Raw genomic sequence first — 14,280 nt, 5'->3', positions numbered from 1 at the left:
TTATATTTTCTTACGGCTATTCGTACAGTCATAAGTGTCATGAGGATTCTTATTTCCATGTTTTACCTTCTGCCCTAGTTGTGTGACCTTTATTCCATTTTCTAAAAATGCCCTTTTTATGCCTGAGCTCAGCCAAGTGTTCTGGACAGCAAGAGGATTTCATTGGCAAAAGCAAACCAAGAACTAAACTGAGGTCACCCAGGGTGGTGTAGCTGGGAAGAATGGCCGTGGGGCAAGGGCAACTGAGGGAACCATCTCACCTTGGCAGAGCCAATGACCTGTCCATCCAGGTAGGTAGAAACATTACAATTCTTTTTCATTTCCTTGGTGACAACCACAGCCAGGTGATGCCATTGACCACAAGCCAGCAGCTGGCCACACCTGACCCGAAGCTGGCGTCCTGCGGAAGGCTCAGAGTCATCCTCAGGTTCCATGACATCTAGAAAAGAGAACAAACACCATACCTCAAAGGCAGCTTCATGCTACAGCAACCCAGCAGAACAGGAACGGAGCCTGGAGCCAATGAGCCATGGCCATGCCCCTTCTCATAAAATAATAATACCAGCAGATATCATTGCTGAGGTCTTGCTTTATGTCAGACAGTGTTTTACGGACTGTTATAAATATTAGCTCATTTCATATTCATGGAAACCGTGTGAGATAGGTGCTATCACAATTCCCATTTTACCATCCCAAGGCACAGAGAGGCACAGAGATTGCCCAAGGTCATGCAGCCAGGGCACAAACCCAGGAGTCGGGCTCCAGGTCTAGCCCACACCAGAGTGCCACCACAGTGATGCACATTTCCTGGCACAGTCCTGAGAGGTATCAGGGAAAGGACAGTTATGCTGTGTGTCAAGGATGTCAAGCCATCCTTTGGGCCTTCTGGGTGTTTCACAATGACACTCTCAGGGCACACGAGAACAGCAGGTGTGGCCAGGATATGCTGGACCACCTCGGGCTATCACAGGTGGGTGAACCTGGAGATCCAGGCTGAGCTCTAAATGGCAGATCCAGGACCAGCCTCAGCATACTAAAGAGGGTTGGACTCCCGGGCCCTTGCACCAAGAGCTGCTGACTTAGCCCCATTCCCCCCAAGTGTGAACAAAATCAACTTTGGCTCCCAACACCTTACCCAGGGGCTGAAACTCTTTCTCTTCTGTAGACACAATCAAGGAGAGGTCCTCCAGGCAGAGGCTGACTGAGAAGCAGACAAAGGGCTGCTCGGTCCTGGCCAGGTGGCGCACCAGGGTCAGGAAGTGCAGCGGGTGGCCCTCGGTGACAGTGCTGTGTCTGCTGATCAGGAACCAGCAGGAGAAGGTCAGGCCGCCGGGGGGAGGGAAGGACCTGGCAGCACCTGGGGTCAGAACAGAAATATACCCTTAGGCTTTAGCCAGCCGCTGTGCCTCACCTGACTCATGCCCACTTTACCTCCACCCCACTCAGCAGGATGCTCTTGTCTCCTTATTCATTCTCTTAGGAATAAGTCATATTCCCAACAGGACTTCAGCCTAGATCCTCAAAGCCTCTCTGCAATCCTGTCCCACCTATTATTCCATGCTGCCTTGCCAAGGGGACCAGGTGGGGGGCACAACCCTGATATCCATCATCATTTGGCCCACTAGTCACCTGATCTAAAGGTGGGCAGTGTGCTACGTGGGACAGAGAGCACTGGCCTCTCCCAGCTGACATCTGCATGGGTGGCTCCATTCTAAGGAAATCCATGCCCTCCCACCTAGGAACAGGGTTGGCAGTACTGGTGCGGCCCGCCCTCCTCACTGAGTGAGCAGACTCAGCCTTGGTGCCCCACGCTGACAGGCCATGAATGCAATTACTCCTGAGCACCCACTCTCACACGAAACCCAGGCCCAGTTCCCCTGACAGAGGGAGCCTGGCTTTCAACTGAGCACATCACTGTACAAAGCACACCAAGGCCCAGGTCAATCCCCACACAAGCCAAGGACGGACTTGTTCCTGGAAGTCATCAACATGGAACTCATATTCCTTTCTAGGGGCGAGGTGTCCATTTCAGGATTTGTCAGTCACCGACAAAATGAATCAAACTCAGGTTCAGCTGCCCGGTCACCCACTGAGCCCATCAGTGCTCACTAAGCCCCCTTTATACACAGAGCCATGGGCTGGGCCCTTGGGACACACAATGAGCAGGACACCCCTGCCCTGAGAGAGGCATGACAAACTGGAAGGATGGCTCATCTACAGATACACAGGACCAAGAAGAAGCCTCAGCTTTCTTGAAATGCCCAGTGGAAATCTGAAATCAAGGCTCTCTAAGGACTTAGTCCCCAGGCAGAATGAGGAGAGCTCAGCAAGCTAGTCCCAGGAAGTACCTACCTGCCCCAATCCCTCCGGAGACTGAGTACTCGGTGCTGGTTCCCATAACTGTAGACAGGGTCGGAATAAACAAACAGCTGGAAAGATGAAAGGGTCTCAGATCATTGGCCTGCACTCCAGCCTCTGCTGTGACAACTCCCCTCTGTCCCTCTGCAGGGGCCTCACTAGCTCTTAGACCATGAGGCCCCCAAGGACAGAAAGCAGCTGATGCTGGTACAATGGCCCTAAGAGAAGGAATCCACCTGTAGGCTGGAGGAGAGAACATTCTAGAATGCAGACATGCCAGGGGGAGAAGAAGGTCCTGGCCCTACACAGCTGGGGACACTGCCCCTAAAAGTACACTGAGTAGATGTGCTGTCCATGACCCAGACACAGTCTACTACTGAGTGGTGAGAGCTGATGGGAACCATAATTTTGTAATCAATATTATAATTCATTTATAATCAGGCACTGGGAAATTAATAAAGCATATTTCAAATATACAAAAGTCTGTCATACCCATAACCGTCCACAGACATGTCAAATTCCACGAACGATGGAGCCAAGGCAGCCCTCTGAGGTTGCAGGTTGCGTGGGGAGGTCATGGAGATGAGGCTCAGTGCCATTGGAAGGGCGGTGGTGGAGCCCTGGGATGGCCCCGAGGGCCTGAGGGTCTGTGTGACTGCTGGGCACGGGCTGGCATCCTGGATGGCTCTTGCAGGACTCTCAACAGTCACTAGCACCCCTGCCTGTGACCCTAAGGCAGCAAGCAAGAGAAGAGATATGTCTTTCCTCGAAGTATTCTCACCTTTCTTCTGACAATAGCACTGCCATTTCTGCCACAGTCTCCTCAAAGGAGGGCTCTGCAGAGTCGCCATGCATTTCCTAACCACTATGAGGATGGCTTTCCTGGGCCTTCCCATCTGGGCTCCCTGCTGATTTTGATAATGCTGAACCATGGCGCAACCTGCTCCTCCTAGAAACATCTCCCTTTAATTCCATCACGCCCCCGATTCTGTGGCTGTCCTTGGCTGGCCTCACTGGCAGTTACTCTCTGAGGCTTAGGGCTAACTCACCCACCTCCACACACTCTTTCACAATAGCCTGTCTCCTTGAAAGCTCTTCTCTCCCACCTATAGCTCCCAGCCCAAGCCCGACTATCTTGCTTTCCAACTGGGCCTCCTTGCCTTGAGGTCCTGTGTGACCTTACATTCAGTACGTCCACAGCTTCCTTTTCTCCCAGCTGGTTCCCTGGACCAGCATCCTCCCGGGTACCAGGCCTGACACTAAGGGATCCACCCAGTGCTTTGACCTCCTGACCCCTAACTCCCCTGAGTTGGGAGCTGTACAGAAAGCCGACCCTGGGCACCTCCATCCAGGTGCAGCTCCGGGAACTCCAGCTGTGTCGTGACCCTATCACTGTTTCTGAGATTGGGGCTCAGCAGGATCATGAATGTGCTTAGCATCACCTGTCTTATATGGGGTAAGGGTCGTCCTTCTCCTTTCAGATCTGGCCGCTCCTCGGGACCACCAGCCCCTTGACTTTTCCTCATTTGCTCCATTGAGCGTTGGGCAAACTAGTTTTCAAATCTGTCTGCTTCCCATCTGTTGTAAATGAGCCCTTACAAGGAGCACACATTCTTTTAATCCCCGTTAACCTGCCCCTGTTGTTTCCTCTGTCCTTACCTGAGCATCCAGAGTCCCCTCCACGCACAGGAGACGTCATTGCAGCCAACAGACGTGGGGGAGTTCCAAGACGTAAAAACTGTCTAAGTATCATAACATATAAGAGAACAAAATGAAGATATTTTGTGGGCAGACGTTTTCTGCAGCTTCGTAGAGTGCTTTTCTAGATCTCAGTGCTCCCTGGTTCTCCCTCCAAGCTTTTCTCTCCCTGCCTAGAAACTCTTCAAGTCGTGCACAAACAGGCCGTCCCTCTAGCTCCCAGATCAGACAGCTTGTGAGTTTTGACTTTTCAGGTGCTTTTGACTTAACCAGTGACTAGCTAGGAGCTCAAATTGGACCTTAAACGGAAAAGGAATATGTTGGAAAATAATTCTGTCATGCATTGTTTATAAGTTTCTAACAAAATTTACTAAGCAGCTGAATGAAGCACGGTGACCTTGTCTGGCAGCTTGCATGTACAGAGGGTGAAAGAGGCTAGTCTGACCCCTGGGTCCCATGCCTGTTTGTTGAAGGCGTTACCTTCTGAACCCTCTACATTTGGTACTGTGTGTCAGCAGAGGCCTGGCAGGCCTGTGACCCCCAGGCACCACCCTCCCTACACCACGATGGGGGGGGGCAAAGCGGGGGACCACCCTGCAGCCTTTCTTTCCTGTTTTTTTGTCTTCTGTGTCTGCTCTGTCCTGTGCCTCTTCCCGCCCTGCTGTAGCTCTCCAGTAAACATGTGGCTTCATGGAGGGGCTGCCATGAAGGCCCCCACAGATTACAATGGCGCTGCCTCTGAGCCCCTCCTTGCCAGGAGTCCCTGCCACTGCCCCTCACACCAGCCAAGTTCCCTGCAGGTTAGCCACTGGGCACAGTCAGGCCCTAAGCCCCCACCCCTCTCAGCAAAGCATCTTCGTCTGCCAGGCTCCCGCGTCTCCTGGGCTGCACAGGCCTCAGGTCTCACCAGGCTGGCTTCCTTGAAGCCCCGCCTCTTTACACCCATTCTCCCAACTGTGGTTCTCCCAGCTCTGCGTCGCTCCAGCGCTCTCCACCGAGCATCCCCACAGAGCTATTCTGTATTGTCACAGGACCCTTTGACTATCATCCCCTCTCCCTGAGACCATCAGCTCATGGGAGGACCTCTGCATTGTGGGCTCCACACCACCCCAACAGTCCCACGGCTCCTCCCTGGACTTCCAGTGTCCAGTGCCAGAAAGGGACATGCCCCACGGTGGCAGAGGAGCATGGGGACACCTGTTCCTACGCACTCCTCCTGCCTACTGTGTGCGAACACAGCTATCAGGGGCTCAGCAGTGTTTCACGTGCAGAACATGGTACCTTAGCACATCTGGTTCAATAGCTTGAGAAGCAAGCTTTTCAAAAATCCTGATGAGGCCCGAGTGCAGAGGCCTGCTGCTGCTACTGGTGGTGAAGATGTGGTGGCAGGAGGTCACGAGGGTCCTAAGCATCCCTGCCTCACACACGACCTGACGGTTCTTCTCCGATTTCACCAAGGACTGGATGTGACTGGCCATGGAACACTGCATCTCCTCAGAAAGCTGCAAGGTAATCAGAGTCAACCATGAGTTCCTGAGGTCAAAACATTTTGTGGGCAATTTTGATAGGCTCCCGATCAGGCCCCAAGTCGGTTGTGGGGCAAGCAGGCTGCTCCCACCACAGCCTGCACTACGGCCAGGCCCTCTTTACACACAAGCTCAGATCCCAGAGGCCAGTCTACAGGATGACATGCGCTGCTGGCATCGGCTGCCGAAGAGGCAGACAGCTGAAATCAGAGGTGGGTGGTATTTGACCCACACGATGTTTAAGTAGTCCCTGAATTAATTGCTAAAATTTAAAAGCCTGAAGATTTCACGTAAAAGTCCAGATCTATGGCCTCTCTCAAAAGATGGAAAGATCTGGTCAGGGAGGTTTGCAGTCCTGCATGTGTTGAAAAGTAGTTGGAACTAGGCAGTGGCTGTGCCCTCTAGTGGGTCCCACATTCCCCCCCTGCTGCCCCCACAGCTGACTCAGTTAGCAGACCTGCCTTTGAGTTTGTACCCCTAACACTTCACTGGGAAGTACAAGACTCAGGAAGTAACCCACATACACTACTTGCTGTGGCATATGCAGCCCTCTTCATCGTCACGTACTGAACCTCACCCAGAGAGGACCACTGATCCTGTGGAAGCCTTCGCTGACATCGCCCCTTCTCCCCCCAGGTGTCATCTTCCTCCCCACCACCCTCCAATTGTCCATTGTCCAGCTCTCTGTTTTAAGTACATTTTGACACACGGACAGCGTGTGTCAAATCTCAGAGACCTATGATGATGTAGATGGCATCTAGGTTAGTGCACCATGTAAAGCCAGGAGTAATCACAAAGGCGCTTATTGAATAATCTTTACCTAATGAGGGCTGGCTTCTGGTCCCATCGAGTCTCAGACCATCTGTCACCCACACGTGTCCCCCATGAAGCTTTCTTGGAGTCCTTCCCTGCTTCTCTTTCTTCCTCTTCTCCCACAAAGAGGTATTAACTGCCTCTTCAGTATCAGGTGTGTGCAAAGTTTTAGGCATTTCAAGGTGAATATGTCCCCACTCTCAAGGGAATCACGGACTAAAGGTGAGACAGGTGAAGAGAGTCTCAGCCCAGTGGGAGAAGTGTTCTAGCAGAAAATTTACACAGTCCAGGAGGGGAGGGGTTCCCCACAGCCCCTTGCACATTTCATGGAGCTCTTGGAGTTAGAATAGAGCCAAGGCCTGGCACCAAGTTTGGGGACCAAATTTTACCCTGGGATGGGACTCCTTCCTGGGTGTTTAGGATGTGCCAGGCCCTAGTCAAAGCATGTTGACATGTATAGATTATGCAATCCCTATGAGGAAACATATGAGGGAGGTACTATTACTATCCCTATTTTACAGATGAAGAAACTGAGCCCAGAGAAGTCAATTGTCCGGGCCACAAGTTAGGGCAAATCCTGGCTGAGAATCACCTCAGTCTATCTCCTCCCCACGTGGGCGGTTATTTGGGGAGCCCTGCCCAGAGACGGTCAAGAGAATGTTTGTGTCACTAAGGTACAGAAATTAGTAAGATATCATTCTTCTACAAGCCATGAACACAGTTTTGTAGTATATATGTTTCAAGGATTAAATTGTATGGTGAAACATACTTACACTGTTGGTCATCAGTTTCTAAATTTTTTTAAACAAATGAATGGTTTACACAGCTCACCCTACTGTCCTCCAACCTTCCTTCCAGAAGGATGGCACCCACAGCTCCTGCCTCAAACTGATGGCATTCAGTAAAATTCCCATCTTTATAATACTTTCAGTAATATTTCAGATTTAAAATTTTAGACTACTTGATTTTAGTTTAAAATTTAACTACAACAAATGGTTTTCCAGGGGGACTGCTCCCATGCAGGATTTTGCCATTCTGAAATGTCACTGTTTTGGTAACACCACTGATGTCAACAAGAGATCTAATCACTTGGAGATGATGGTCCCCGCAAAGGACTGAATATTTGTGTTCCTCCGAAATTCCTATGTTGAAACCTAACCCCCAGTGTGATGGTATTTAGAGGTGGGGCCTTTGGGAAGCGATTAGATCATGAAGGTGGGAGCCCTCAAGGGTGGAATCAGAGCCCTTCTAAAAGAGACCCCAGAGACCTCCTTCCTCCCTTGTGCCTTATGATGACACAGTAAGAAGAGGGACATCAGTCTTTCACCAGACGCTGAATCTGCCAGCACCACGATCTCGGACTTCCCAGCCTGCTGAACTGTGATAAATAAATGCGTGTTGCTCATAAGCCACCCACTCCACGGTCTCTTGTTATAGCAGCCAAAATGGATGGAGATGACCCCCTTCCCTGTCCCTGTAAGTTCTGCACAGCCAGCCTGAGCTGATAGAGACGTATGTGTAGCCAACGGGAACCAGAAACAGAAGGTAGAAATGCTAAGACTCATTTGCAGCAAGCAGTTCCCTCACTTTTACTTTGAAGAGCTCTTCCATGTGGAAATCTACCCAACATCCTTGATTCTGTTCCCCAGATCTTTCTTCTGATGCTCGAAGCGTCCCTTCCTGCATCCCGCAGAGGTTGCTCCTCTGCCTTCCTTCTCCATTCTTCTCACAACGGAAAAGGAGCTCCCACTCTCTTGCCTCAAACTTTCCCTCTCCCAGAACTTGGATTTGGGTAACTGCGTCTTTTAATTTGGGGGGAGAGTTGGGAAGTCTTCAAGGGTAGGGTTGGAGAGTTGTATGAAACAAGATGCAAAAATCACATCGCAATGTATTATGAATAAGAATGAAAAAGAAATGTCTCCAAGCTCCAGTGTTTATACCAGCACTTCACTTACTGCTTTGGGGACTTCTGGTTTTCTTTTCCATTTGTTTGTTTTTGCTTCTCCCCTCCCCCACTGGAGCAGACATATTTAAAATCTACATACACAAACATGAAAAAAGAAAGAAAAAAAGCAAAAAGTTTCCAAAAGGGAGAAATGCTGATCTTGCCTAATGATGCCACAAGTTTACTCCAAAATTGCTCAAAGCCCCATAATGGAGGAGGGAAAATTGATCGTCCTCATTATCACTGCAGCTCTGTCAATACCAATATTGCCTTGTTTGGAATAAAATGTGCTGTTTTTCAATGTTGGTTCCAGTAAAATGGGGTTTTAGTGAAAATATGAGCAGTAGCAGGAAACCAGTCTGGTTCTCCCCCTACAAATGGATTGATTTTCCTAACGCATATTACTTCCAACGCAGGAAAGGGGATGGTGGTTCAATTAGGACTCAGTGGTGAGCGTGCAGGGTCACCGGGCTGGACCCCCAAGGCAAATTATCACAGAGCATTTTGTGGGGTGGCCTTAAGGAATTTTCTGCTTTCTCCACTTAACAGTTGTGTCTTCACATCCATCCTTGTCCAGCTATGGATGTTTATTCTCCCTGCCCCCGCCCCCGACTAACCTTCTTGGTTCATATTAATATGGTTCCAGCACCCAATGAGGGCTGGGTCCTGGTGGGGTGGCATGGGCTTTGGGTGCATCAGTTCACGTTGTGTCTTCTGGACATTAACCACGGCGCCCTGACCTAGACATGAAAACCATCAGATGGCCCGCATCTGCTTCCCCCCGACTCTTAAAAAGAATGAGGGATTTCTATTGAGCTACTCAAATTTGTATGAGTCGCTTGTTCCAATTTTGTTGAAATATTCTTTATTCGATGATTTTGGAAGAGAGATGGTACAATTTAAGTGACCTGAGCTTTTATAATCACAGACTATTAATGGGATGCCAGGGATAAATAGGGCCCACAAATGTGTTTTATTTAATAAGTCGTTATCGTTTTTATCTTTGCTTGCTTAGTTTTCTCTTTATAAGGGTGTAAACTTTCCATTTTGCCACAGTCCGACCAGCCTGATATTTACGGTACCCATATGGCCATGTAGGCATGGGAGTTTGTGACGTTGCTTTAGGTGTAGGAAGCGTCTAAATCCCATCGAGTCAGTAGAAGCCTTGTCCAAAGGCATGGCGCCCTGGCTGTACTTGCATAGGTATGCAACTGAGACCAACGGCTCTACATCTTCTGCTTCTTGCACAAATTACATACGTTTGACAGCCAGTGCTTCCTGGTGACAGAAGCCAGGGATCTTGCACTATTTACAAAGTATTTGTCTCTACCCGGCTTTACTTCCATCCTCTCCTTTGGTCCACCCTGTGCTCCAGCCCCAGTAACGTACTCACCCTTTGCTAAATAAACCACTTTGATTGATGTTCAAAGCTAGAAAAGCACTTTCCAATCCCATCCTTTTGCTGAGCTCCTATTTATTATTCAAAAGACGATTCATATGTCCTCTCATCTAAGGAAACTTTTCTGACTTTCCCAACCAGTACTGTGGCCATACTTCAATCATTATAAATACCACACTTTGACAGGCTCGTTTATATGTTCTTTCTCTCTCTTGCTCTCTGTGCCTTCCCTGTCCTCCTCAGCCCCCAGTTCACTGTGCACTGCTGCCTGAGGTGATAACTCTTCAGCCTTGTTTTCCTGTCACCTATCTCTGTCCCTCAGACACAATAGCACCTAATAAGTGCAAGCCCCAGGGGACAAGTGTTCTAGGACACAGGAAGTGCACGTAACTCAGGGAGCGGATGGAGTGGTCAGAAAAGGTGAGTAAGTGCCAAATAACTGTTGAAGGATAATGAAGAGAGAGCCAGGCCAGCAGGAGAATCGGTCTTTCTGGGAGAGGGGACAGCACGTACAAAGGCCAGGGGTTGAGAGTGAGCACGGCCTTGCAGGAAAAGGCTGGAGGCTGTGGGCAGTGGTCAGCCCGGCTTATTCACCCCTGTGGTCAGCCCTGAAATGGAGCATGAGAACATCACCAGGAAAATCAGCTTGTAAGCATCCATTCAGGACGATGTCTGCACAACCTGGAACCTGACACATCTATGAAGAGCTTCCATAACCTTGGACACATTCCCTCACTCCATGATAGCTGGACCAGGTAAGCAGTGGAGCCCAACGGAAGGCTCCCTGAGACCCAGAAGCACCCTGCAGCCAGAGCCCTTCCCATCTATGGCTGGGGCGTCCTCGGGGAACCCAGTAAAAGAGGCAATAACTTACCCTGGGTGTCCCTACTGCTTGGGCCAAAGTAAACTGTCAAAACAACTCTTTTGTTAAGAGAGATTTTTTAAACAGATTTGTTGTTGTTGTTAACAGATTCCCATCCATGATTATCTGGAGGAGGTTCCGTGAACAAGATGGTAGAGAACAGTCTCTTGTGGAAATGAGGGATCTCTTCACAAGCAGACTGTGGCTCAAAGCCTGGTGTGTTGCTTCTGAGCTTCCAGGTAAACAGTCACCATTCCTTCACACTCTGGGCACAGGGCACCCAAATAGGTACCAAGAGCACAGTCTTGTGCTGGTTTGACACCACCTGCTAGGTAACGTGGGCTAGTTACTTTCTCTAAGACTCCGTTTCCTCAGCTTTGACATAAGAATAATGAAAATAAATTCCACTCAAAAAAATTCCAGAACTGAAATATATACTGAAATAAAAGAAGAAACAGAGGGAAACATCATAGAATACCACCACACAGAAATAATAGACAACAAAAAGGCAAAGAAACAATGGAGACACAGCTTCACCAGAAAACTAAAGATAGAATGACAGGAAATCCTCACCTATCAATAATCTCCCTAAATGTAAATGGACTGAACTCACCAATAAAAAGGCACAGAGTAGCAGATTGGATCAAAAAACTAAACCCAACCATATGCTGTCTCCAAGAGACACATCTCAGCTACAAGGACAAGCATAGACTCAAAGTGAAAGGGTGGAAATTGACACTCCAAGCAAATGGTACCCAGAGAAAATCAGGTGTAGCCATAATGATATCAGATGAAACAGACTTCAAGGTGAAAAAGATAACAAGAGACAAAGATGGACATTTCATAATGGTGAAGGGGCTGTACAACAAGAAGACATAACAGTCATCAATATTTATGCCCCCAATCAGGGAGCACCGAAATACACCAAGCAACTACTAACAGAACTAAAGGGAGAAATTGACCAAAACACAATTATACTAGGGGACTTAAATACATCATTGACAGCTATGGATAGATCATCCAAACAGAAAATAAATAACGAAATAGTAGCCCTAAATGACACATTAGATGAAATGGACATAATTGACATTTATAGAGCACTTCATCCTAAAACATCAGACTATACATTCTTTTCTAGTGTACATGGAACATTCTCAAGGATAGACCATATATTGGGACATAAAATCAGTCTCAACAAATTTAAGAAGATTGAAATCATACCATGCATATTCTCTGATCACAAGGCTTTGAAATTGGATATCAACTGTAAAAAGAAAGCGGAAAAACACAAATACATGGAGATTAAACAACATACTTTTAAAGAAGGACTGGGTCAAAGAAGAAATTAGAGGAGAGATCAAAAGATACATAGAAACAAATGACAATGAAAATACATCCTACCAAAATTTTTGGGATGCAGCGAAAGCAGTTTTAAGAGGGAAATTTATCTCATTAAAGGCCTATCTCAAGAAACAAGAAAACTCCCAAATAAATAACCTCATGTTACACCTTAAAGAACTAGAAAAAGAAGAACAAGTAAAACCCAAGGTCAGCAGAAGAAAGGAAATAACAAAAATTAGAGCAGAACTAAATGAAATAGAGAACAGAAAGACAATAGAAAAAATTAATGTGACAAAGAGCTGGTTCTTTGAAAAGATTAACAAAATTGACAAACCCTTGGCTAGACTTACTAAGATAAAAAAAGAGAAGACACTGATTAACAAAATCAGAAACGTAAAAGGGGAAGTTATCACGGACTCCACAGAAATACAAAGGATCATCCAAGAATACTAAGAAGGACTGTATGCCACCAAATTCAACAACCTAGAAGAAATGGACAAGTTCTTAGAAACATATAGCCTTCCAAGGCTGAACCATGAAGAACTGGAAAATCTAAACAGACCGATCACCAGTAAAATTGAATCAGTCATCCAAAACCTTCCCAAAAGCAAAAGTCCGGGACCAGATGGCTTCACTAGTGAATTCTACCAAACCTTCAAAGAGGATCTAATACCAATTCTGCACAAACTCTTCCAAAAAATTGAAGAAGAGACAGTACTCCCTAACTCATTTTATGAGGCCAACATTACCCTGATACCAAAACCTGGTAAGGACAGCACAAAAAAAGAAAACTACAGACCAATATCTCTGATGAATACCGATGCAAAAATCCTAAATAAAATTCTAGCAAATCGAATACAACAATGTATTAAAAAGATTATTCATCACGACCAAGTGGGGTTCATCCCCGGGGCACAAGGATGGTTCAACATATGCAAATCCATCAATGTGATACATCACATAAACAAAATAAAGGACAAAAATCATATGATTATATCAATTGATGCAGAAAAAGCATTTGACAAGATACAACATCCATTTATGATTAAAACACTTAATAAAATGGGTATAGAAGGAAAATACCTTAACATAATAAAGGCCATATATGACAAGCCCTCTGCTAATCTCATAATTAATGGAGAAAGACTGAAGCCCTTTGCTCTACGTTCAGGAACACGACAGGGATGTCCCCTATCACCTCTGCTTTTCAACATAGTGTTGGAAGTCCTTGCCAGAGCAATCAGGCAAGAGAAAGAAATAAAAGGCATCCAAATTGGGAATGAAGAAGTTAAATTATCACTCTTTGCAGATGACATGATGCTTTATATAGAAAACCCTAAAGACTCCACCAAAAAGCTATTAGAAACAATCAACGAATACAGTAAAGTTGCTGGCTACAAAATCAACGCACAAAAGTCCATTGCCTTCCTATATATACTAACAATGAAATCTCAGAAAAAGAAATACGAAAAACAATTCCTTTTGCAATTGCAGCAAAAATAAAATACCTAGGAATAAACTTAACCAAGGATGTGAAAGACATATATGCTGAAAACTATAAGACATTTTTGAAAGAAACTGAAGAAGACACAAAGAAATGGAAAGACATTCTGTGCTCATGGATTGGAAGAATCAACATAGTTAAAATGGCCATATTACCCAAAGCAATATACAGATTCAATGCAATCCCCATCAAAATCCCAATGGCATATTTTAAAGAAATAGAACAAAAAATCATCAGATTTGTTTGGAACCACAAAAGACCCCGAATAGCCAAAGCAATCTTAAGAAAAAGAACAATAATGGAGGTATCACACTTCCTGACTTTGGCTTGTACTACAGGGCTACAATAATCAAAACAGCATGGTATTGGCAGAAAAACAGACACATAGACCAATGGAATAGAATTGAGAACCCAGAAATAAAACCACATAAATATGGACAGATAATTTTTGACAAAGAAGCTAAAAACATACAATGGAGCAAAGACAGCCTCTTCAATAAATGGTGCTGGGAGAATTGGATAGCCACGTGCAAAAGAATGAAACTGGACTGCTATTTGTCACCATGTACCAAAGTTAATTCAAAATGGATCAAAGACTTAAGCATAAGACCTGACACAATAAACTGCATAGAAGAAAACATAGGTACTAAACTTATGGACCTTGGGTTCAAAGAGCATTTTATGAACTTGACTCCAAAGGCAATGGAAGTAAAAGCTAAAATAAACGAATGGGACTATATGAAACTTAAAAGCTTCTGCACAGCAAAAGAAACCATTGACAAAATAAAGAGGCCACCAACTGAATGGGAGAAGATTTTTGCAAACAGTGCCTCC

At 46.4% G+C, this 14,280-nt stretch overlaps 1 protein-coding gene across 4 annotated transcripts in view; it reads right to left on the bottom strand.

Moving 5' to 3' along the window:
- Window positions 1–14,280, bottom strand: part of WDFY4 (WDFY family member 4) — a 324,112-nt gene that overhangs the window by 206,521 nt on the left and 103,311 nt on the right. For all 4 annotated transcript variants that reach the window (XM_074337248.1, XM_074337250.1, XM_019730128.2 and 1 more), the window contains 6 exons: window positions 5,338–5,558; window positions 4,018–4,100; window positions 2,851–3,088; window positions 2,353–2,429; window positions 1,136–1,357; window positions 261–439 (listed from right to left, as the gene is read on the bottom strand). In XM_074337248.1, coding sequence (XP_074193349.1) covers window positions 261–439; window positions 1,136–1,357; window positions 2,353–2,429; window positions 2,851–3,088; window positions 4,018–4,100; window positions 5,338–5,558 — 1,020 coding nt within the window. The remainder of the gene's footprint in view (window positions 1–260; window positions 440–1,135; window positions 1,358–2,352; window positions 2,430–2,850; window positions 3,089–4,017; window positions 4,101–5,337; window positions 5,559–14,280) is intronic.

This window comes from Rhinolophus sinicus, linkage group LG07 (genome assembly GCF_036562045.2).
Source record: "Rhinolophus sinicus isolate RSC01 linkage group LG07, ASM3656204v1, whole genome shotgun sequence".
In the NCBI taxonomy this organism is placed as follows: domain Eukaryota; kingdom Metazoa; phylum Chordata; class Mammalia; order Chiroptera; family Rhinolophidae; genus Rhinolophus; species Rhinolophus sinicus.
The sequence above is the reverse complement of the archived record's forward strand: the minus strand, read 5'-3'. Positions and strand labels throughout refer to the sequence as shown.